At 53.1% G+C, this 23,357-nt stretch overlaps 8 protein-coding genes across 8 annotated transcripts; 4 read left to right on the top strand and 4 right to left on the bottom strand.

The window, feature by feature from the left end:
- Window positions 1-638: 638 nt before the first annotated feature.
- On the bottom strand, window positions 639-1,548 carry J4E84_001963 (uncharacterized protein; the record flags this gene model as incomplete). Its single annotated transcript, XM_049384592.1, has 3 exons — window positions 639-1,162; window positions 1,232-1,466; window positions 1,519-1,548. The coding sequence occupies 3 exons, from the start codon at window positions 1,546-1,548 to the stop codon at window positions 639-641; spliced, it is 789 nt and encodes a 262-aa protein (XP_049247948.1).
- A 2,211-nt stretch (window positions 1,549-3,759) lies between these two features.
- On the bottom strand, window positions 3,760-5,721 carry J4E84_001962 (uncharacterized protein; the record flags this gene model as incomplete). Its single annotated transcript, XM_049384591.1, has 2 exons — window positions 3,760-5,320; window positions 5,369-5,721. The coding sequence occupies 2 exons, from the start codon at window positions 5,719-5,721 to the stop codon at window positions 3,760-3,762; spliced, it is 1,914 nt and encodes a 637-aa protein (XP_049247947.1).
- A 2,323-nt stretch (window positions 5,722-8,044) lies between these two features.
- Window positions 8,045-9,854, bottom strand: J4E84_001961 (uncharacterized protein; the record flags this gene model as incomplete). The annotated part of the gene is made up of 2 exons (XM_049384590.1): window positions 8,045-8,314; window positions 8,364-9,854. 2 exons carry the CDS (start codon window positions 9,852-9,854, stop codon window positions 8,045-8,047), a joined length of 1,761 nt encoding a protein of 586 aa, XP_049247946.1.
- Window positions 9,855-10,544: 690 nt separating this feature from the next.
- J4E84_001960 (uncharacterized protein) lies at window positions 10,545-12,636 on the top strand (the record flags this gene model as incomplete). Its single annotated transcript, XM_049384589.1, has 2 exons — window positions 10,545-11,209; window positions 11,259-12,636. 2 exons carry the CDS (start codon window positions 10,545-10,547, stop codon window positions 12,634-12,636), a joined length of 2,043 nt encoding a protein of 680 aa, XP_049247945.1.
- Window positions 12,637-13,166: 530 nt separating this feature from the next.
- J4E84_001959 (uncharacterized protein) lies at window positions 13,167-13,755 on the bottom strand (the record flags this gene model as incomplete). Its single annotated transcript, XM_049384588.1, has 2 exons — window positions 13,167-13,597; window positions 13,701-13,755. 2 exons carry the CDS (start codon window positions 13,753-13,755, stop codon window positions 13,167-13,169), a joined length of 486 nt encoding a protein of 161 aa, XP_049247944.1.
- A 989-nt stretch (window positions 13,756-14,744) lies between these two features.
- Window positions 14,745-16,866, top strand: J4E84_001958 (uncharacterized protein; the record flags this gene model as incomplete). The annotated part of the gene is made up of 6 exons (XM_049384587.1): window positions 14,745-14,769; window positions 15,390-15,465; window positions 15,554-15,616; window positions 15,665-15,787; window positions 15,834-16,689; window positions 16,744-16,866. The coding sequence occupies 6 exons, from the start codon at window positions 14,745-14,747 to the stop codon at window positions 16,864-16,866; spliced, it is 1,266 nt and encodes a 421-aa protein (XP_049247943.1).
- A 269-nt stretch (window positions 16,867-17,135) lies between these two features.
- J4E84_001957 (uncharacterized protein) lies at window positions 17,136-18,181 on the top strand (the record flags this gene model as incomplete). The annotated part of the gene is made up of 3 exons (XM_049384586.1): window positions 17,136-17,175; window positions 17,254-17,469; window positions 17,520-18,181. 3 exons carry the CDS (start codon window positions 17,136-17,138, stop codon window positions 18,179-18,181), a joined length of 918 nt encoding a protein of 305 aa, XP_049247942.1.
- A 1,620-nt stretch (window positions 18,182-19,801) lies between these two features.
- J4E84_001956 (uncharacterized protein) lies at window positions 19,802-23,170 on the top strand (the record flags this gene model as incomplete). The annotated part of the gene is made up of 1 exon (XM_049384585.1): window positions 19,802-23,170. The coding sequence occupies one exon, from the start codon at window positions 19,802-19,804 to the stop codon at window positions 23,168-23,170; it is 3,369 nt and encodes a 1,122-aa protein (XP_049247941.1).
- Window positions 23,171-23,357: the final 187 nt, after the last annotated feature.

Below are 23,357 nucleotides of genomic sequence, written 5' to 3'. Positions count from 1 at the left end.
AAGACATCTTTGAGAGATTCGGTGCGGCGATGACGTTGCAGTGGCTGATTGGTCTGAACGAGAGGTCCGAGAAGCGGCAGCAGAAGGTTGACGACAAGGAAGAGCTCGCCCAGGCGAACTTGGACCTGAAGCGGACTAAGGAACTCGCGGGCAATTTTGCGGCGGCCAAACATTTCGGCTTTTTTTCCAAGGACTATCAGCCGGCTGACGATTTCGACCCCTTTGATGATAAGGACTTGATGCATCCAGGCATGTCCAAGGTTGATCGGGATGAGAAGCTCTTGGCGGCCTTGCTCCTTCCCATCGACAAGGACCTGAAGCATCCAAGTGAGGTGAACGAGAAGGAGCATCGCGCGGTTGATCAGACGAGCTTCTGGGCGACTCATGAGCAGGTTAAGGCCATTCTTCAGGAGGATGTGGAGAAGCCGGATCAGAGCCGGGCCCTGGCTGAACTGACGGTGTTGATGAACACCACGGTGATGGGGCCGACAACTGAGTAGGTCGCGAGGAGGTTTGAGGTATACATGTACTTCTGCTAGATGTCTGTAGAAATCAGTTACGTTCTGAGGATATTCAGCCTTTGTCATGTCTGATCGATGTAACTCTTGTTGATGTGATGTGATATGCAAAAGTTATATTTACAACTTCGCGCCAACGACGCTACCACCGTCCAACGCGATAGTCGCGCCGTTAACATAGGATCCCGCGCGGCTCGATAGCCAAATGCAAGTGCCCGCAACATCCTCCGGGCTGCCGATGCGTCCCAATGGTATCCCGCTCTCAATGACATCCTTGAACTTCTCCAATGTAGCCTTCATCATCTTGCTCTGGAAGGGACCGCACGCGATCGTGTTGCTTGTAATTCCGCGCTTGCCCAGGTGGCTCGCTAGCACTCTGCTCATGTGGTGAAGACCGGCTTTAGAAGCGGAATAGGCGAAAGTCTCGAGCGCGGGGACACGTAGGCCGTCGACGCTGCCGATATTGATGATGCGTGCTGGTGAGCTCGGGGTAGAAGCGGCTTCGAGGAGGGGTGTGACGGCTTGCGTGAGCTGGAAGACGCGCTTTAGGTTGAGGTTGAGGACACGGTCCCATGCTGCGGCGGGATAGTTATCGTACGACTCGCCCCAGTTGCTTCCGCTATTGTTGACGATGACATCAAGCTCTATACACGATCAGCAACTGCTATTGTCTCACGACGATGGCAAAGACGACAACCCATAGGAGGACCTACTGCCTGCTCTCTTTTTCAGCTCGTCGGCTATGTTCTTTGCTGCATCTTCCTTGTATAGATCGGCTGCGATGAAGTCGGCCTTGCCTTTGCCGAGGGCATTCAATTCCTTGCACGCTTCCTCGCAGGCTTTGGCGTCGCGGGATGATATGTACACTGTAGCGCCGTTCTGGACGAAGCCTTCGCTGATCATGCGACCGATGCCTTTCGCGCCGCCTGTGACGAGGACGATTTTGCCCTGGATGAGAGTCAGTTGGAAGATCGGACGTGCGGGTGGATTATGTGCGTACCTTGACGTCGAAGAGTGAGCTGTTATCCATTTTGCAAATCGGTATAGGTTAGACGAAGGGTGGAAGCGTCGTAGGGAGAAATATGGATAGCCATCGCGACACACCGGTAGATGTTCGTCATCGGAGCTTGCCCCGGATGTTGCAAGCTGGGGGTGAGCCGAGGCTCGGTGCATTGTTCTTCCGTACCGCTCCGCACATCCATAGCCTCACATCGACCAAACATCGTGGAGCCTGATCATCCTCAGCTTATTTTCATCTTTTCTTGGTATCTTCATCTAGTCCGCCGATCAAACTCGACGTATTATTAAACATCAGACATATCTTCAAGGGGTACCCGTGTACGACAGGCTCCGCTGTGCTCTGGGTTAACTTTGAATTGATCATGTGTGTAAGCGTCAAAATGCTCTCGTCTAACCCCATTAATCCCTTCCGTTATCTTGAATATGTCCTGGAAGACCTCTTAGCGACAAGGAATGTGCTCTCATCGACCTCAGGACAGTCTTTCTCGCGTACCTTCTTGGCGGAAGTGCTAAAATTGACGGGAAGTGGAGGAATACTACTCGCACTTACACCTACCTAATACCGCGGTATATGGAAATGAATTCGAACGTAACAAAAGAAAGAGAAGGGCAAAAAGAACACGATCGCGCGAAAAGGCGCAAAAAAGAGCAAAAAAAGGGACGGCCATCCAGATCATAACAAAGGCCACCACTGGAATTCGAATCCGCAGAAGATCAACTGTAAGCTAACCGATCCAACACCCAGTTTCGAACTCAGGCCATTACATGCGGACCTGAAAGACCGCGATGTAAGACGTGCGTTTGGTCCCAATGACCCAATGCCTTATGTTTTGATGGAATATTTCTAAACTCCATATAATATATAGTACAATAAGACCGCGACCAGCGATATATATTACCAGGATAGACATGGGAGTCTCTAAGGTTGTTGACGGGCAGGTGAGTGAAGGGGCGGGTGTAGGCGGTGGCGGAGCGGGCTCAGTGAAGGGCTGAGTGAGTGAGCACGCAATCGAGAGTCAGTGCGGCCTTTCACCATCCGAGTATAGCGGAGATAGTGATATAAACCGCGACGAGAATATCATCAAGACGTCTTTCCTAGGAGCCTACTTGCATACGCGTAGTACCCAACTCATGACCTCTGGCAGAAACTACAGACTACAGGATTTGTACAGACGCTGTCAAAACAACCTTCACGACCCTTGCCTCACACACACCAGTATCCGCAAGTGGGAAGTCGAGACCTTCGACAGTGATTGAATAGACATTCTCACGATCGAAAAGCTTGCGAAGCCAACGCAGCACATGTCGCCTTCCATCCTTGCGCAAATGTTCAGTACGACTGCCCGGTGTATCCGATTTTGATCAAAGAATTACGAGACGATTATCTGTAGCTGCCCGCGCATTCTTTCCAGCCTAGGAGAGCATGAGGTCATAAGAGTACCGTTCGTGATAAGGATAGACGGTCCGGTCGGCAGCCCAGTAGCAAGTGACATGGGTATCTTCAGGATTGTTGCTGGGGCGAAACAGACGTAGAAGAAATCGGAGCGGTGCAAATGTGTTCCAGTGATGCCTGTGGCACTGGGAATTGTCGAGCGCATAATCTAGTCGCTGATGACTTCTGACGCAACGCCGGAACGAACAATTAGTCGAAAGACTTACCCGACAAGATACCTAATACTAGCATGCTTAACAGGTCGTACAAAAGTACCTAGGTTACGATACCTTCGCAACTGTCACTAGACGCTGCGTTTGGACGTCTTGAGAACACAGTCAAGACTGTGTTCGAGTATAAGAACCTAACAAAGAGAGCAATTCTAGTAATACAAACAACCTTCTGGAGGTAGTATGGCAAAGCTGCTCGATTTCATGTCAGGTTACAACGGGCATAACTAGGCTCACATCGCAACCAGATGTAGGCAGAGCCAACGAATGACGTCATCGAAGCCAGCCCTGGAGTGCAAAGTCGCGCGCAACGCGGATACATGCAGGAATTTAGTACATGTATTGAACATCAGCTCCGCGTCGAATATACGGTAAAGGGTACTGTACATGCAGCGAGACGCAATGTTGATGGGGTACCAGATGGCCGGTTCGCTGCCCAGGTGATGTACATGCCTACCTAGGTAGTCAGTCATATGCCCGTTGCGAAGATGTATTCCTTATTCCTACATAACAGGCAAGTCTCAAGTCAACCCAGCAAGCATGGCGCGGCTGAACTAGTCTACCAGGAAAAAGCATCCACATGCAAATCAAACACAGTCTTGCTGCCTCTCCCCAGACCTGCTACCAAAGCTCGCACCTCATCGCACATATCCGCAGGACCGCATACGACAACACCAACCTTCTTGTAGCCAAAATCAATCTCCTTTTGGAGCAGGTTCCTAATAGCGAAGCGCTGTCCGACGAAAACCTGCTTGTCGGCGACGTTTGCGATGGCCGTGCCCATCTCATCAACTAGAGCTTGATCTGACGCTTTGACGCTCCACGCCAACTTGACGTTTGGATGAATAGAAAGCCAGCCCAGCAGACCAGTGATACCGATACCACCTCCAAGCAACAACAAATGATCAGCCTCCAGAGCCTCGGTGCTGGCTGAATGTGGATACGGTCCGTCTAGGATTGTAAGCAGCCGAGCGTTCTTGTTCAACATCTTCGTTATGCCAGTCCTCTTCTTGATGATAAAAGACACCCCCGTCGTGCTTGCTGGATCTCTGACGTTGCGCGTAACACGAGTCACCTGCGCTTTATCATCAGGAGATTTTCCTTCGGCGTGACTGCCGTCCGATGTGGAATCACTCGAAGATGCCAGTGCTGGGGCATGCCTGTAGCTTCGGAACAAGACAGATGAGTTGATAGAGAAAGGGTGGTTCTCCCACGGTCGCAGCGGGTGCAGCGTTGGAAATCCAACGTAGCCAACATAGCCTGGCTTCGCCGCCCATCGCACACCAGGAAGATCAACTCGGACGTAATTGTCTCCCACTTCGGTGACATCGGCGTACTGCATGCCATTCTTCAGCACGCGTAGCACGCGGACAAGACGATCAAAGAACCATACTGCGATGGCAGCGTAGAGCCAGTTGTCGTAGAAGTTGTAGCCCCACTTTAGGATGACATGGTACCAGCAACCCACGATGACGAAGACAGCAAGTATTATATGAAGGATAAGGAAGACCTCGTAGGCGAGGCGGCGGAAATAGAGAACGCTCAAAACCAGCATAGCGCATGTCAATACAGTGGCGACGATACCCCACAACCAATACGGCTTGACGGACTCGACTGGATAGCTGCCTGATCCTTGGTAACACAGTAACAGTGCGATACTGTGCACGATGGCTTGGACGGCGAAGATGCGAGCGATCCAGCGGTGCAGCAAGAGGTACGTGCCGTAAGACCAATTGGTGATCCAGAGCAAGAAGTTGTTGCGGCTCGAGAAGAGAATGACAAGGGGCAGGAGACCATATCCAATGTGTCCAGTGCGATAGCCAATGTAAGAGAGCATCTCCGATTTCTTCGAGAAGCCCCATGGATGCGGCTGCGAACTACCATAGTTCACCGAGCTCAAAATGACGTTGAGAGCAAAGAAGAAGAATATGTACGCGGCTTGCCCGACAGTCGGTGCGTTACCGATGAGCCAAGGCAGTGGACGTACTTGGTACGAGCCGATTGTAGACGGATACACAAGATAGGGTCTGAGCTTGTCGAGTAAGCCAGTCGCGAACGGCAGCTTGCGAATGAGTGTGCACAGGATTGGAATGCTGAAGCCCAGGACGACAATGACAATACTAATTATATTTTAGAGAAACTCGTTGACTGACGGCGGCTCTACTCACACATATCGAGCTTGCAGCGCTTCAATGTGGTCGAAAAGCCGGTTGAAGTTGAACTGGATATCATAGCTGGCGTCGCTGATCACCATGGGCATGGTCATGACCTCGGTCGAGCTTGCATTGTACACCATAGTAGGCGTCGAGTTCCCGAGCTCTGCGAGCGACTCTGAGTAGGTCCACTTCGGCACAATGTCGGTGATGAGTTTCGTCGCCCAGAATTCTTCTCTTTTCCAGACTGGAGTGTCTGCGCCACATCTTGTGCTCATACAGTAAGCTATGGTCTCCAAGAAGGGTAGACTCTGTGCTTGGCAACTTGGTGTCGGCGCTCCGGCAGCCATGTCCATGTCCATGCCCATGTCGTGGCCATCAGAAGAGTCGGTCGCAGGACATTCGAGGCTGGCAGACGACACAGCATTGTAGCAAGAGAAACCGCAATTAGGGCTGTACCAGGAAAACCCGTACCCGGGAAAGTTGTTGGAAGTCAAATGCGAGCGAGCGACGGGAATCGCCGAAATGAGGAAGAGCCAAAGCAACTCCATGATGGTGTTGTCGACGTGGGCGCAAGATGCTCGGTGAGCCAGAGATATTCGAGGCAAAAGTCAGACCAGCTTATACCCGCAACCTAGTTCCTTTTCAGTCCCGACCTGCGACAGTTGTGACCCGTCTGCAATGCAGGCCTAGAAGCCGCATTACTCGAGCGTTCTAATGATGTGGTTCGCTAATGAGCAGGTTGTGAGAGGCTTTACAGCCATGGTCGAAAAGTGCTCGTTAGCCGCCAATGATGTTCTGATTGGCGGCGTCAAGCGCTCTAGCCTGCATGTGAGCATGTTTGCGTGGATTTTACCGGGAACGTGCAGCTCGAACTATTAGCTTAGATTATGGCATAGACTAAGTCTTAATTGATCTCCTTGGGGATTCGTTCTGTGGCGCATTACTGTAGACTTATTTCTTTGATTCGTGGTAGGTGCCGAGTACGTCGTGTGATGGTAACGCGGCTTGCTACCACATTCTAGGATACCCAAAGTCCAGCAGTCCGCATACTGCGCCGGGAAGATGTGTATGGCAGGGAGTTGGATATTGCTTTGTCAATTACAGGTAGCTGGTTAGTACCATTCTCACGTTCTAACGCTATATGAGGGATGACACTGCGATGTGCATACAAGCATGAACCTCCACGGCATGCTACTGTGGCTTGACTATTGCAGTCTGGAAGAGACCAGCTCTAGGGATATATTGTTGTCATAAAAGTCGCGCGTTGGGTGTTTCTGGAACTTCCAAGCCAATCGAGCTAAGTTGGTGGACGGGCTGACGGGTTTTAATAAGAATCGATTTTGATAGGAACAGGTGACAGAAGTATGCTCTACATGGATCCGCGCCGACATGATGAGTTCGTGACCCGGGTATATGAAATAAGGAAACGCAAAGTATATCGTACAACGAAAGAGAACGCGCTAGCAACAAATGAAGACGACCCCTTTTTAAAACTAGGAAGCCCGCCTCCAATGGAGACCGAAACACCTGGTGATCTTGCTTTTAAGCTTCTAAGCTTCTCTTAGGAGGACTTCGGAACGACGATGGTGCCCGTTGGTGCCGACTGTATATTCAGCCTTTCGCATGATACGTGAGCCTTCACATAGTGCGTGTACGTCGCATCAGTGCGCGTTGTTGCTCGGTGTAGCACGACTGCACGCGTTGCGGTTGCGGAATCTCGTCGCCGTTCAAGCCGTAAGTCCAGGGTCCGGACGGGTGAACAGGGGCAGTAGAATTTCCGTGGCCGTCGATGAGGGGAATGGCAGAGTCCACTATGTTCGATCAGCATCTGGAGGTCGACTTCATTGTTGTGCGCGGAGGAGTACCTGTCGACACGGGACGAGAGCGGAAGGGAGATGTGCGTTGACAGCCCTCTTCGCAATTTCAAGCTAGGCCACGATAGCACTAGAGTGAGTGCGAAACCGAGAACAGCTACGCAAACCCCGATGAGCGTTAGCAGCGCTTCAATCGACAGGGTATGTGATTGGACAGCTGCCCCCGTGGTTGAGTCCCGCTGCGCAGCGTGTGGTATAACGGCTGCGTGGGAGGAGGAAATAATGTGCGCGCTCAAGAGCAGTAAAGTGCACGATGAATTCATCCTGGCATAGGAATCGGAGACGGATACGATTATTGACAAAGGTTGGAAAGTGTGCATCGTTGTTTGTGCCTCGAGTTTCTGTCCATGCCATCTTGTCGCGAATCCCGAGCTTTTGTATATACCCGTGTAACAACCCTGCCATGCTTCCTCGCTCTCACACTAGGCGGTGTTAAAAAAGATGTCGCGCTAACCGTGTCCGGCTTGGCCAACCTGCACTCAAGAGCCTGGCGCGCTGCACGTTAGCAGGAGATGCGTTTATTATATAGCCAGCGTTGCCTTCGGTTACGCACGGTCTTTCGGAGCAAACCTCGGAACGCAGCATGGCTGAAGTACTTCTCAACCCAGTGCCATGCTACGCAGCCAGTGTGCAAGTCAGTTGTTGCCACAGCATCTCGCAAGGGGTCTGGCCTAGTGATGGAGCGAAAGGAGAGTAGCCAGTCACGGGTACTGCCGCACCGACCTGGGATCAACGATAAGCGATGGAAACCCATCAGAAAATTTGGTTACATGCATGAGGTTGCCGTTGTTCGATCTCATCAAGACGTCCAGATTCAGTTCGTCTCCTCCTCATCAACCCACTCATCTTCCAGCCCAGTGACATCATCGTCATCGCTCGGCTCCTCATCGAACATCAACAGCAAGCGCAACAGCTCGTCTTGTGGTCTTTCAATATGCTGCGATAAATTGGCGAGTATTGGGTCTTCGACTTCGGTAGTCGCCTTATCGTCATTTTCAAGGCTAGGCGCGAGGCTGATGATGCGAATTGCTTTTGTCGGAAAGATGCGTCCATTGCCTCCTTCTTCCCGTCGTTGACCGAGTGTCTATTATTGTTAGCAGTTGCATCCTCTTCACTTTGAGCGGCGAACTTACCGCGTATGTTGTCATGATAGCATCATCGAATAGCGCCATGAAGCTGACTGGCACCGCGAGCTGCGGCGCCGAGCTCGTGAGGAAGGAGTATGAAGGGCCCACTTCCTCAGCCTCGTCTCCAACACTGATGCGATCCTCCTCGCTGAGCGCAACCACATACACTCTGTTCTGAATCTCGAACATAATGCGATGGTTCCGTGCAGAAAGCCATCCACCCAAATCGAAAGTTGAACCATCAGACTCGCACTCCAGAATTTGACTAACACTGGCTAAGTTCTTCGACCCGTCTTCTAATGCCTTGCGGAGATCGGAGCAGACAAAGACACGACCCAGACGTGAGAAGCCTACAAAGAGATTGCTGCTGCGGTCCAGCATACCGGCACCCCACTCGTCTTCCTCGTTGGGGTCGCGAGATGCGTTTGGAAGAGGGCCCTTGCCGAGACGTATAGGCGTCAGACGGCTTTTGCGAGGTGCTGAAGGAGGGAAGATACGTCGTGATGGACGGCCATAGCGCAAAGCAGCCAGTGCTGCGTTCGAGGAAGGAGGGTCGGTAGGTGGTAATGGCTCGACATGGTATTTCTCCGTACATTGCGATGGCTGTAAGATTCCCAGAGCCTGTCCAGACTTCTTCTCATACACATGATAGCCACGCGTTCCCATGGAGTATACAACCACGTCCTCGTTCTGATCTAGATGACCAACTGCATCTTGCTCGATCTCCAGATGCGTAATTAGGTTTGGTGGGTTCTGCTTCATGTCGTATACAAAGCCCTGGCCCTCTACTGAGACCACAACCAGTGTCCAGTACGAGAGCTGGAATCCTCTTGTTTGGCAATCGTGATCCAGAACAGCAACGCGTTGGAACTCTCCTCTTGCAGTGCCCTCTTGATCTGTCCGCCAAATTTCAACTGCATCTCCTTCCCGATCAAAGGCAGCCATTCCGTCTTGATACTCCAGATGCGCATAGGGTCTGACGGCGTGATCCTCAGTCGTGTCTAGAGCTGAAGGCAGTTGCCATAAAATGCGACCCGTATCCATGTCTGATACGTACAAGCCGCCTGCATGAGATGTCGAGATGAAAATGCGGCGCTTGAAGTCAGCCTTGAATCTCCATACCGCATGATTGCCAACCTGCAATATGGATTCGCGAGTGGTCGGTTGCGGTGAGTTCCAGTTTCGCTCAAGCAGCGTTTGTCGTTTACACAGGTCTTTCCATGATGTGATGTCATCAAAGAGCTTGGAGAAGCTGGTGTAGTCGTTGACAAACGAGAAGTCGCGCGCGCCGCCAGCTGGCTGCGAGGTCTTATGCGGTTGCGAAGTTTTAGTCGGCGACGAGTAGATGGCTTCTTGATGCGTTCCGTCGATGAACTGGTGCCAGGCGGGCGACACGGCAGTAAGCGATCCTAGGGCTGACACGGGCGTGAAGTCGAGGATGCGGAGCACGATCTCCGGAGGTAGGACCGTAAGCGGGTCCGGGATGGTGACGTTCATAGTCAGTTCCTGTTACGGTGGTTGGGATGTTCGCGCGTTATGCTGGATCTCAGACGCGCTGTCGCTCGTGTTCGCACAACAATATTGTTGATGGGTCAAAAGAAACAGCTTTCCGATGAAGTCATTGTGGAGAAGTCACGTTCGGACCCCAAGGAACATCCATCACTCATATGCGGAAGGAGCACCAACACTACAACGTTCGCGATAGTCGCCATCGGCTGCATATTAGAGCACCACATCAGCGACTTGTACCTGATCGCAATAACTCAATCGGCATTATGAGGATTGCATCGTGGGTTGCTCCCGTGGTCGCCTTATCCCCAGAGAGGTAGCAATCGGCGCGTCTCAGCCGACGCGAAGCATCTCGCACTTCCGCACACGCCGGAGAGATTGATAACAAATGCCAACCTGATGACTATGAATGCCGTCCGATATGCGATAAGCAAAAGGTCGGCATTTTGCATCCGGTTAGGCATCGATTGTGGAGATGCGGGCTGAGCCCGCATTCGCCAAGTCACTAGTAGCTTCGGTAACAGCGTGGTACTCATACCATGAACCAAAGAGGCATCTCTGTAGGCCTCGTTATCTGGGGTGTCGTACCAGCCTGAACTACGGCTCCGCCGAGATGTATATAAAAGCAACAACGGCGGCCGCAGATTCTGCAGGTGTGCTCTCCACCGACCGCTCATCATGGCGGGCCGTTTCCTCCTCTCCGGACTGCTGACCGCGGCTCTTGCGTCAATCTCCGCTTCGGCCGCTCCTGTTATCAAGAGGAACCCTTACAGCTTCGTTCTAGAGAACCCTTACGGTGATGCTGTCTTTGAGCTTGGGAATGTTTCTTACCTGGCCAATACCAAACACCCCAAGGCGAGTGCTGGCTGCACAACTCCGGCCGGCTCTGCTACATCGATCCCCATCACCGTCATCAAGACAAACGAGACGACAATTACGAAGGATGTCTTGGAAAGTGTGATATCGTCATATCTTGATAGCGACGATGTCTTCAGTCATGATTTTCTGGACGGACTGTACCTCTCCTCGGGCGTCAAGTCGACACTGGATGCATCCGCTTCCGACTATCTTGCGTCTTTCAACACGAGCATGCTTTTCGTGGATGCCTCGGTGACTGCAGACGCCTCAATGAGCAAAATGGTGCTTCAATCGGCTATCGACATTCCGGCTGGTCCATACCTCGCATCAGTCGAAGATGGCTCCGTAAGCTTTGCGACTGTATATCGGCTCTACCCGGATACCTACCGCACATTCCTGTTCGGAGCCTACGATGCGAATGATGGGCAGGAAAATCACAACCCGCTCGGTGTTTTCCTGCCCAAGTTCTGGGACCCCATGATTCCGTAGGTAGCCATCTGATCGTCTAAGATAACGAACTAACAGAGTATGCAGTGTTCCTTCACGCATATACTATTGGGGAGACGACAGGCCCTTGGCTGGAGAGCGCGTTGCAATCAAAGATCTGTACGATGTCAAGGGCTTGCAAACTTCTGGTGGCAGTCAGGCATGGGCTCGCATCACGCCCGTTTCGAATGGCACAGCGCCTTCAGTGCAGCAGATCCTCGGTCTCGGAGGTGTTGTCGTTGGAAAGCAGAAACTCGCTCAATTCGCTTCCGGTGCCAATCCTTGGGAATGGCAAGACGAGCACTACCCGTTCAACCCGAGAGGTGATGGATGGCTCACGTGCTCAGCTTCTTCTTCCGGTGGTGGCTGCTCCGTTGCTGCGTACGATTGGCTTGACTACGCCATAGGAAGCGACACCGGCTCCTCGATGAGGCGACCGGCTGCAGTAGCCGGTGTATATGGACAACGTCCCAGTCAGGGCTTAATATCACTCGAGCGTGTCATCCCGTTGGGTGCTGCAACCGATACCGCAGGAGTCTTCTCTCGCGAACCCTACAAATGGATCAAATTCAGCAAGTCTTGGTACACACCCAGCCTCTATCAGAACTCATCCATCACTGGTCTATCACCGCTTTCCGTCCCAGACACGAACGCATTCCCTAAGACCATTCTCTACCCCACAGACTATCTCCCGCTCAACAACTCGGCCGCAGAACCGATCTTACAAGACTTCATTGCGAATATCTCTAGGATCTTCAACATGACCGTCAAGGAGTTCAACTTCACCGCCACAGTCCAGAATTTCTCTGACCCCATCGCGAGCAACTTCACCAGGATGGGGCAAGCGACCAGCGCAATAAACGGATGGTCTTCATGGCAAGTTGTCGGGAAACCCCTGATAACCGCTTGGGCCGCACTCTTCGACGGCCGCTTCCCGCCAATCGATCCCGCAAGACGACTCGGCTGGTTCGCATTCGACGAATCGGAAACCAACCAAACGACCTACGATGCAGCACTCGTGACCAAGAACACAGCCGTAGAGTGGTACGAGAAGGAACTCCAATACAGCACTCCCGAATCGTGTTCAGAGTCTGTGATGCTCTACGACATCGGCACCGGCGGCTTGCCTTCCTACCGCGAAAAGGATCTCAACGACTCGCCTTATGCTTCTTACCTAGCTGTCACACCACCGACGGCAAAGATCACTGGTGCGGGCATATGTCCGATATTTGGGTGTGCCGATTTCACGATTCCGATTGGTCAGGTGCCGTATCGGAGTGAGGTTACGTTCCATGAGGAGATGGTGCCTGTAACCATTAACATGGTAGTAAAGAGGGGATGCGACTTTGTGCTTTACAACATGATTGAGAAGTTGGCGGATGAGGGTGTGCTGAAGACGGTCAAGACGGGGAGAACAGCTTATTGATAGTAGAGCTGACTTCGTGGAGTGAGTATGCGATATGACATGATGAATGTAATGCAATCTGGAATGACGGTTCTCTTTCTGGCCCCAACAATTGTCGCTTGATATAAGTGTAAGCATCCGACTGTAACGAGTCGCTTGTAGAGTTGCTTGGACGAAATGTGGCCGATGTTAGTTGTCAAGAGACACCATATTGCTTTTGAATCAACGACTGTGGTCACACCACCGCACTGATGGAGAGGAGATTGCCTGGTAAGGCTGCATTGCATTGATGCGAACCAACTGGTCCAGCGCTCTGGTATCTAGAGCCGTAATGCATCATTCTAGCTTTCGAAAAGCGACCACAACGCCAAATGTAGAGTAGACAATACAATGCCCAATGTCTATAGTTCCCCCGACGCTTTTGAGATGCCGTATTGATGCAGTATTAGAAGAAGAATAAGATGCAAAGACCTGCGAGGTCCCAGGTCATGTCTGGGATTCCTCTGGGTGCTCGTATGCGACTTTGCGCACCTGCAAGCACCCGCACCCATCTATGAGCGGTGCATGGTACACCGGTCCAGCGCGTCGAGCAGCTCGGGTCGTTCCGCCAAGGCCTGTCGCGCTTGGGTATAGCTGAACCAATTCCGATTCCGCTTGTGCTGCTCAGGCCACTGAGCTTCTTGCTTCTCGACAGTCGCTTCGAAGAAATGGTACGAGGCCTTTGGGGCCTGGGAGGTGAGCTGGTCGGGTCTGCGCTTCTCAGGGATGAGGCCGAGGTCGTAGTTGATCTTGCATATTATGCCGGCCTCTTCCCAGGCTTCGCGTTTGGCGGCATCTTGGGCAGTCGCTTCGTCCGTCTCCCAGCCGCCCTTGGGGAGCACCCATCCGTTCCGCTTGGTGGACTGGATGAGGAGCACGTAGTACTTGTCGGCAGAAAGCGGGACAACGCCGGCGACTAGGCGCTCGCCTTGGGATCCATAGCCTGCCGCCAATCAGCCGAAAGTTAAAAGCGGTGAGTAGGGAGAGATTCGCGGCACAGGTTCAGGTATTTGGGGTTCGTTGTGGGGTCTCGTGAGCAGACTTACGTTGGTTCACGCGACCGGTGCGCGACTGCATCGACAGCTGCTGGGTAGCGGCCATGTCGGCGCTGAGGTGTCTGTGAGAGACGCGATAGTATCAAGTGGCACCGCGTGTATGCGACTCGCTCGACGCGACGGCCACAGAAGTCAAGGAGGGGCTTGGTCGGAAGAGCAGAGGCGAGCCAGGCGGTGAATTGAAATGAAGCCGAGCCGACAGCGAGTGTGCGTGTGGCTTCACGGGGCAGTGGTGGGGAGCAAGTGTAAAGGGGGCGGATGTGGTAGGCAAAAGGGCTGAGCAAGGCTCAGTCCCGCGGATGACGGGGCTGAGGATGTTGAAGGAGCCTGCGAGCAGCAAAGAAGTTCGGCATGGTGGATGGATGTTTTAGTAGGTGGTTCGGGTCAGGGACTTTTTACGTGGAAACTAAGGGCTCGCGGAAGCGTCACGCCTGTCGCCAAGCCCCGCCTGCAAGAGGAGCTTTGTCCGGGGTGCCTGCCACCCTCTGCACCGCTGCGCATATCTGCACAAAAACTGCAATCAAGCCCCCGGCGCCCTGCCAGAGAAGGCAGAGATCGAGCCGGCGCGCGCCAGACACTGGCCGTCTGCGCGCCCAGGGCGCTGCAGCGAGAGCCGGCGGGGCACGCGAGACCAGCGCGCCGCCTGCAGCCTCTCTGCCTGCCTGCCTGGCCGCTGGATGACGTACAGGCATTTAAGGGATGAATTGCCCACTAGAAAACGCGCAATTGCCCCCGTGTAGACGCTGGCCAGAGTTCGTGGTGCGCGCCCTGCACGCTGTGATACAACACCTCCGCCGTGCTGTTGAGTGTCCTGACCCCGCGACCGACCGCGCTCCTCCGCCAGAACATCGTCGCAGCCCCCCTGACCGCCTCGACCGACACCATCAGTCCGACGAGCCCTGATCTCCAGCAAGCGGGCGACGACAAGGAGCTATTATTCATTCCCCTTCCGGCTGTCCTCGCTCGCCGCCGCGACGACGCTCGATTCCGCCTCGGACCACTACCCCCACCAGCTCCCACGCTTATGCTGCCCTCATGCAGTCCAGTGTGACGCCCTTCGGTATCTTCTGCTCCAACCATTTCCCTGGGTTCCGGCTCGTGCCTGTCTGGCTGGCCACCAACCCGTCTTCGCTGCTCCCAGCACTGCGGACAGGCATATCCGGACCCTGCCATGGACGAGTTGCTAACGGTCGTTTCCAGGCTACAGTAGTGAGTCGTGCGGGTACTGCAAAGACGCATCGAATGGCAGTAGAACCGCCAATTCTCGTACGTGGATTTTCATAGTCATGCCTACTCCGTCATGGATGGATCGCCATGCCTGCAGACCGCTGTCAGAGCGGTCAAGCCTTCTCACACGAACAATGGCCGTCAATGTTGCAGCCGGCGCTTTTCCCGCCTGCATTTGATGTTCCGTTAAGGTTACCTGCCCTCACGTGCTGCCCCCGCGTCGCGTGCAATTCTGCCCGATCCCACCCATGCCTCGAGCGATGCGTCGCCGCCAAGCATCGTCTACGCGTCGGCAGACGTCGCAGAGTGTAGATCCTGCGTCGCCAGATGAATTGCATCACAGCGCATAGTCAATGCTGCCATCGCCATGGTCGCCCTGTCGCATAATCATGGAGCGGGGGAAATCGGAACGAGGCTGAGCGCCGAGAGCACTGGCTGACCTTACCCGATTAGGAGCAAGCTACTACTTCTCATCGAAAAGCTTGACCGTTGAGGTCTACCAGATCCTCGTGGACCGCGGCTGGAGAAGGTAACGACCCACTCATGCACGGCGCATGTTTGCAAGCACCTTGCATCCCAGCACTATGCCCATAACAGCAGCTGATACCGGCTTCTAGATCTGGTACCATCTTCTACAAGCCCGACGTGCTGCGACACTGCTGTCCGCACTACACCATTCGGTAAGCAGTATTGCAGAGACATCCGACTAGAGGCTTACCCGAGGTTAGTCTACCCGTCGCTTCCTTCAAGCCCTCGAAGGATCAGAGGAAGGCAGTCAACCATTGGAATGACTACGTGCTAGGCGAGGCTTATATGAAAGAGGCTTCTAGGCTTTACCCAATATCGAAAGAGTGCGTAAAAACACCGTGCAGTTCCTACTAGACTAACAGCTCCCAGGGAGAAAGCTCGTGTCAAGAACACGTTTGACCTTAGCCGTGAGATTCACAAGACTGAACTCCAGAACGTCAAGCGCCCACCTGAACCCGCACATCGCTTCGAGGTGACACTCGAACCGGCAGCCTTCACGCCCGAGAAGTATGAGTTGTTCAAGAACTATCAGCAAAACGTACACAAAGAGAAACCTCATGAGATTTCTCAATCGGGTTTCAAGCGTTTCTTATGTGATTCGCCGTTGAAACAGACCTCTAGAACTGTCGACGGGAAAGAGCAGCTCCTAGGATCATATCACCAATGCTACCGACTCGATGGACGACTCATTGCGATGGGCATCCTCGATCTGCTACCTCATTGCGTTAGCGGTGTCTATTTGCTCTATCATTCCGATTTCGAGCAATGGCAGTTCGGAAAGCTGAGTGCGCTACGAGAAGCATCATTGGCGCTCGAAGGTGGTTACCAGTACTACTACATGGGATACTACATCCACTCCTGCGTTAAGATGAAGTACAAGGGCGACTACAAAACTCAGCATGTTTTAGATCCTGAGACGTACGAGTGGCATCCGCTCGATGGTGAGTTACGCGCTCTGCTAGACAAGAAGTCTTATGTCTCCATGTCTCGAGAGCGTCGTAGGAAAGGGCAAAAGGGGGATGCAGAAACGAATGCTGCTGCAGATCAAGACGACTACTCCGACTATCCTCTACCAACAGCTGTCGAAGGTGGCAAGGCCATTTCCGACGGCATGTCGTTGTTCGATTTAAAGGTGCCAGGGCTCATGACAGCCGAAGAAATCGAACAGCAACTTGACCTGGCCACCATGCCCATCCGGGTCCGTGGACAAATGGCGGAAGCTCAGGTACGCGAGCAGCCCATGCATGAATGACTTTCAATCGATACTAACTACCTATAGGATCTTGTCTCTTGGGAAGGTAGCGATTTGAAGAACCCCCGTTCGATCAAGGGCATCATTGGCGAGATGGTCGCATGCATGGGCCCTGAAGTCGCATGGCAGGTAGTGGTACAGCTTGGATGAAGAGCATGAGGTCACGAGAACCACGTCGAAATGTTATCCCATGATGCATGAAAATAGAGACCATGTAGTTCGCCTTCGATGCAGCGTCAATATAAATCAGCTAGATGCGCAATTCCATGCTCATGAACTCTGTCCGGTTGCTTCCCCTAGTGACGAAGTAGCTGGCCCCTTTGAGCCTAGCTTGTACGTACGCCGAGGCTGCCGGTCGGAATATCGTCGACCTTGCCAAAAGTTCACGCACAACACGGCGATTGACGTAGCACGCAGCCATGTCCGCGTCGCCCCTTACACTCGTCGTGCGCCCCCGTGGTATGTTCTCTCTGTTCATTGAGTTGGCTCTAGCCTGGCTGAGCGCGTTCTGATTGCTGTTGGCTAACCCCTCTATAGGCCGCCCGATCAAGAATCTCCCCGAGACCATCACCGTCCCGTCCGATGCGACCGCCTCTCAAATCTTTGAGGAAATTGCAAAGGCCTCCAGGTTCTCAATTCACCGATTGAGGGTTACCAAGGGCAGTGATGGCTCGCCGATCAACAATGTGCGCGATGTCACGGTCCACGACACAGGCCTGAGGAACAAGAGTGCTGTGGATGTAAAGGATCTTGGTAAACTACATATCGTCTGATGACGAATGAGATGGCTAACAACGTGCAAGGTCCCCAGATCTCCTGGCGAACCGTCTTCATCGTCGAATACCTCGGACCCCTCCTCATCCACCCGCTCATCTACTTCGGCCGCTCCCTCATCTATGGCACCTCGGCGCCTCCCTCGCAGCTCCAGAAGCTTACCTTCCTCATGTGCGTCGCCCATTTCGCAAAGCGCGAGTTCGAGACCCTCTTCGTCCACCGCTTCTCGTCGGCCACGATGCCCATCATGAACATCTTCAAGAACAGCGGCTACTACTGGATCCTCTCGGGCTTCAACTTGGCATACTGGAGCTACGGCCCTAACAGCCCGGCTGCTAAGCCTTCGAATCCGCTCCTGACATATCTCGGCGTTGCCCTATTCGCAATCGGCGAGGTCTGCAACTACAGCACGCATCTGACGCTTAAGAACTTGCGCCGTCCAGGCAGCACTGAGCGCGGTATCCCTAGGGGACTCGGCTTTGATCTAGTCACATGCCCCAACTACATGTTCGAGGCAATGGCTTGGATCGGCGTGGCCCTCGTCAACTGGAGCTTGAGCACCGTCATTTTCATCATCGTGGCTGTCGGTCAGATGGGTGTTTGGGCCTGGAAGAAAGAGAAAAGGTATCGCAAGGAGTTTGGCGACAAATACAAGCGCAAGAGGTACGCCATCTTGCCCGGCATCTGGTAGAATGACGCATCAGGCGATGGGTACCGGTTCACTGAGGAGGCTGCACTTGACAGGTGCGCGGTGCTAGTGGGGAGGCTTTGCGCACATGGGGAATGCGAGAAGAGAACCAATTGAAGACAAAGAACAATATATGAGCAACAACAGAAGCCGCTAAGGCTGCGGCGAGGCGGACTTGTAGAACTACAAGACGTAGGCCGTCACACCCACTCAAAACGGTGACACCTCCGCAGGTACCCGTAGCTAGTGCGCCGATGCCTTTGGCCAGCTGAATCACACTAAAGATGTTCGTCACTTGTTTGCTGAAGGACCTTTGGTGACAGATCTCGATGTAGCTGCGTGATGAGTTTACGTCCTTGACTCATTTGTGCACCTCAATATATTGACAAGGCTTGTGACATTGAGTGTGTGCTCGATTCTGATTTCCAGGTACAACCATCATGCACACCACAACCCAATGTTTTGCTTTTTTGTCGTGATGGCTTGTTGGATCTGCCCGTCCGGCGGCCACTCCCATATCGCCCCGATGAACGCCGAACAAACCCTGCATAAGCGCGGGAAGAGCATGCCACCCACCTGTCGTCTCCCCACCCACGCATTTCCCAAAAGCACGCTCACCGACACTCATAAGCAAGTGAGGCTCGACCGACCTGCAAATCACGCTCAATATCTCGCTGCCTGCAAGAAACTGCCTGCAAAAAGGCAGATCGAGGCTGAGATGATGCGGGCCCTCATTTCTGCCTACCAGCGGTCAGCCAAACAACCCAGCCGGCAAGCCCGTTCGTGATCAGCCCTAGCCTTAGCCGCAGCACTACCTCGACCTGCCGAACTGGCTAATCAACAACTCTCCATTGGCCATTTACCGTGTTTGGGCACGCCGGGCCGCGGCTTACGATGCCCAGGTGGGAGCAGAGGACCTTTCTTCAGCTGTGACGGGCTGGGCTGGGTGGCGCTTTTTGATTTGACGATCCCCGGTGAGAACTAGAGGGACTGCTAGCTTCAGCCGCAGTTACGCATCTGGTCGTGTGAGGACGCGTGTATAAGAGGACTGAGGCAGGAGCCATTGTGGGACGAACAATAGCCTCACTCCCATTGTCCTCTTGTGCTGAACCATTTCGATCGTTCTGTTAGCGTTTGATCTGGTGTTGCGCACATATACCCCTCGTTGCTTTTTCTTTGGCTGGCTGCGCGCTCTTCGGCTTGAACTACTTGCATCTGCAAGGCTGGTCGTCACGTTCTTGCCTGTCACATCTCGTTCTTGCTACTTCGAGTAACGGGCGAGATTGTTGAACATCGTGACGTCGATTGCAGAGGCGGTAAGAGTACACAAGCGACCTCACAAGATACTCTGTGTTGCGTACCTAACAAAGCAACTACTCGCTGAACGGTGTTCGACTGAATGTAAGCCCGACGGTATCTCTTATTTACTCCTTCTGCTGTCACTCCTATCTCCTTTTGTAGCTCCTGTCTTTCTGGTTGGATGCACCTACCATTTCCAGATCTTCGAGCAAGATGAGGCTTCCGGATTGCCCGCCAAGAAAACTGTCCCTTCTCAACCCAGTCGCAAGATCAGATCTAGCCGAGAGAATGCCACTAACACAACCTTCCAGCTTACCCAAAGATATGGCTGCAATAACAGCAGATGCGAAAGCGGCATGGGACGCCCATGTCGATACCCGCACAGGAGCGGAGCCACCAAAACCAGCCGATCCATCTGAGATCAGCACACTCAGAAACAAAATCGGCAATTCTTTCAAAGCAGCAGCAGCTTTACTAGGCGCAGCAGCAGCCCCGATTCCCGACCAGACAGGCGACGGCTCCAAGATTGCCCCAGAAGAGAAGGCTAGCTTGTACAAGAAGATTGAGGGCAGTCTTCGCGATATGTCTCACCTTGGTGTCGACAACATCCAAAGTCTATTGGAGATCCAGAAGGAGAAAATGCTTGGTGGCTATACTGACGACAAGACTTACCTGATGGAGGGTCTTATCCGGACCGCCGCCAAGCTGCCCGACGGATCCAAAACTAGGGACGCTGTTACAGGCAATTTCTTAGAGCAGCTATGGAACGACTTGCAACACCCACCGCAGTCGTACCTCGGAGAGAAGTTCCAGTATCGATCCGCAGATGGCTCCAACAACAGTCTAGTCAACCCCCAAGTGGGCGCAGCAGGGACACCATATGCTAGAACGGTCAAACCATCTCAGATGCAGACCCCCGCGCGCCCAGATCCGGGTGTCGTATTCGACAGCATCATGACGAGGAAGCATGCCGAACTGCATCCCAACAGGATCTCGAGCATGCTGTTCTATCTGGCATCTATCATCATCCACGACTGCTTCCGGACGAGCCACGAGGACTTCGCCGTTTCCATGACATCTTCTTACCTCGATCTGTCGCCCTTGTATGGGAGTAACCAGACCGAACAAGACATGATGAGGACCGGACGCGATGGAAGGATCAAGCCTGACTGTTTCTCAGAAGCGCGATTGTTGTTCTTCCCCCCTGGTGTAGGCGCCATGTTGATCATGTTCAACCGTTTCCACAACTACACTGTCGAGAACCTGGCCGCGATCAATGAACAAGGGCGCTTCAAGAAGCCCTCAAATGAAGCGCCCCAGTCTACTGGCGATGCTGAGGCCGACAAGAAGGCAAAGGATAAGTACGATGCAGCATGGAAGAAGTACGACAATGATCTGTTTCAGACTGGTCGTCTCATCACCTGCGGCCTTTACGTCAACATTATTCTGATCGACTACGTCCGCACCATTCTGGATCTCAACCGCACAGATAGCAACTGGCAGCTGAATCCCCGCGCTGAGGTAGCGAACCTACCCATGGGTGTTGGCAACCAGGTCTCAGCTGAGTTCAACCTCGTTTACCGATGGCACTCTACAGTGTCCGATCGCGACGAGAAATGGACGCAGGAGATGTGGGACGGTATGTTTGGCGAAGGTCGTGATCCCAAGTCTATTAGCAAAGGCGAGTTCCTTGGTACTTTGAACAAAGTCTACAGCAAGACCGATCCGGATCCATCGAAACGCAAGTTCGCTAATCTGGAGCGAAGCGAGTCCGGCACGCTACCTGACCAAGGCCTTGTTGATATCCTGACATCAAGCATTGAAGACTGTGCCAACTCTTTCGGGCCAAACAGAGTTCCCGCTGTTTTCCGTGCTATCGAGGTTCTCGGTATCGAGCAAGCACGTAGCTGGAACTTGGGCTCGCTCAACGAGTTCAGGAAATACTTCAAGCTCGAGCCGCACAATACTTTCGAAGACATCACATCCGACAAGTATGTGCAAGAACAGCTCAAGCACCTCTACGACCATCCCGATAAGGTTGAAATCTACCCTGGCATCGTTGTCGAGGATGCGAAGCAGCCCATGGCTCCAGGTTCCGGTCTCTGCCCAGGGTACACCGTCTCTCGTGCTGTTCTCTCAGACGCGGTAGCGTTGGTGCGCGGTGACCGATTCTACACTCACGACTACAACCCGCGCACATTGACTAATTGGGGCTACCAGCTTGCTGATAGCGATCTTGGTGTTGACAATGGATGCGTCTTCTACAAGCTCTTCCTTCGCGCTTTCCCACAGCACTTCAAGTACAACAGCGTGTACGCACATTACCCTCTAACGGTTCCCTCCGCGATGAAGGTGGCTCTCACCGATTTGAAGAAGGACAACTTGTACAACTTTAGCAAACCAGTGGCAACAGCACACCCACACTTCGTCAAGGAGTACAAACTCGCCACCGATATCATGAAAGACCAAGCTACCTTCAAAGTCGTCTGGGGTAGAGCCATGGAATACATCATGGGTCCCGCATCCGCCGACTTCATGCTTGCTGGCGACGGACCCAAGAATGCCGAATCTAGGCAAATGGTCAGCAAAGCCCTTTACGTCTCTTCGTGGGACAAGGAAGTACGCGACTACTATACGCTCAAGACCAGGCAGCTGTTGAAAGAGAAGAGCGTAAAGATTGCCGATTTCAACCAAGTTGACATCATCCGCTCCATCGGCAATCTTGCCCACGTTCACTTCTGCTCTGAGCTGTTCATGTTACCGCTCAAGACGGCCGCACAACCCCACGGTATTTTTACAGAGGCTGAACTCTACCTCATCATGTCGTCGGTCTTTGCGCTCATCTTCTTCGATGCGGATCCTGCTTCATCTTTCCCCTTGCACGTCAAAGCAAGGAAGGCAACACAACTGCTTGGAAACATCGTCGAGAAGAACGTGCAGGCCATTGCAAACTCTGGCATCTTGTCCAGTATCATGGCAACGATCTGGCCTCAGGAAACTACCATGAAGTTCTATGGCGTGCATATGATCAAGCGACTGCTAGAGAGCGGCATGTCGCCAGAAACCTTGACTTGGGGTCATATCCTCGGTACAGCAGGTGGTATGGTGTCTAATCAAGGCCAACTCTTTGCTCAAACGATCGAATACTACATCCTCGGCGACGGCAAGAAACACTGGCCCGAGATCCAGAAGCTTGCTGAAGACGACAGCGAAGAAGCGTTCGAAAAGCTGATGCACTACACCATGGAGGGAGGCCGTCTGAACGGCGAGACAGGCGTCATCCGCGCCGTCGCCAAACCCACCTCCATCACTGAGAACGGAAAGACGACAGACCTCAAACCAGGTGATGCTGTCTTCGTTAACCTACGCGTCGCGTCTCATGACCCAGACGTCTTCCCCAACCCAGATGAAGTCGACATCACACGCTCTCTGGACTCATACATCCACCTCGGATACGGTCCACATCAGTGTCTCGGACTACCGATGACGCGCATGGCGCTCACGACTATGCTCAGGGAAGTCGCTCGACTCAAGAATCTTCGCCCAGCGCTGGGTCCGCAGGGCAAGATCCACAAGGTGGAGAAGAAGATGGGACCGGGCGAGGAGAAGTACTCGTACCATGCCTATCTGACGGAGAACCAGGATATGTACTTTCCGTTCCCTTGTGGTAAGTCTTTCCTCCTGATACCTTAACGTTTCGATTTCAGAAAATGTGCTAACTTCATGTGTAGCTTTGAAGGTGTGCTGGGATGATTAGTGGTGTTAGTGCTGGGATCTGGGACTTCACGAATTAACAACAGTGTATGATGAGATCAAAGGTTATGCGAAGGATTTCGGTTTAGTTTGCAAAATTCCGACACTATGTTCAACGGCGAACGGC

This window comes from Alternaria hordeiaustralica (assembly GCF_023758085.1).
Source record: "Alternaria hordeiaustralica strain BMP 2776 chromosome Unknown scaffold_2, whole genome shotgun sequence".
NCBI lineage: Eukaryota > Fungi > Ascomycota > Dothideomycetes > Pleosporales > Pleosporaceae > Alternaria > Alternaria hordeiaustralica.
The sequence above is the reverse complement of the archived record's forward strand: the minus strand, read 5'-3'. Positions and strand labels throughout refer to the sequence as shown.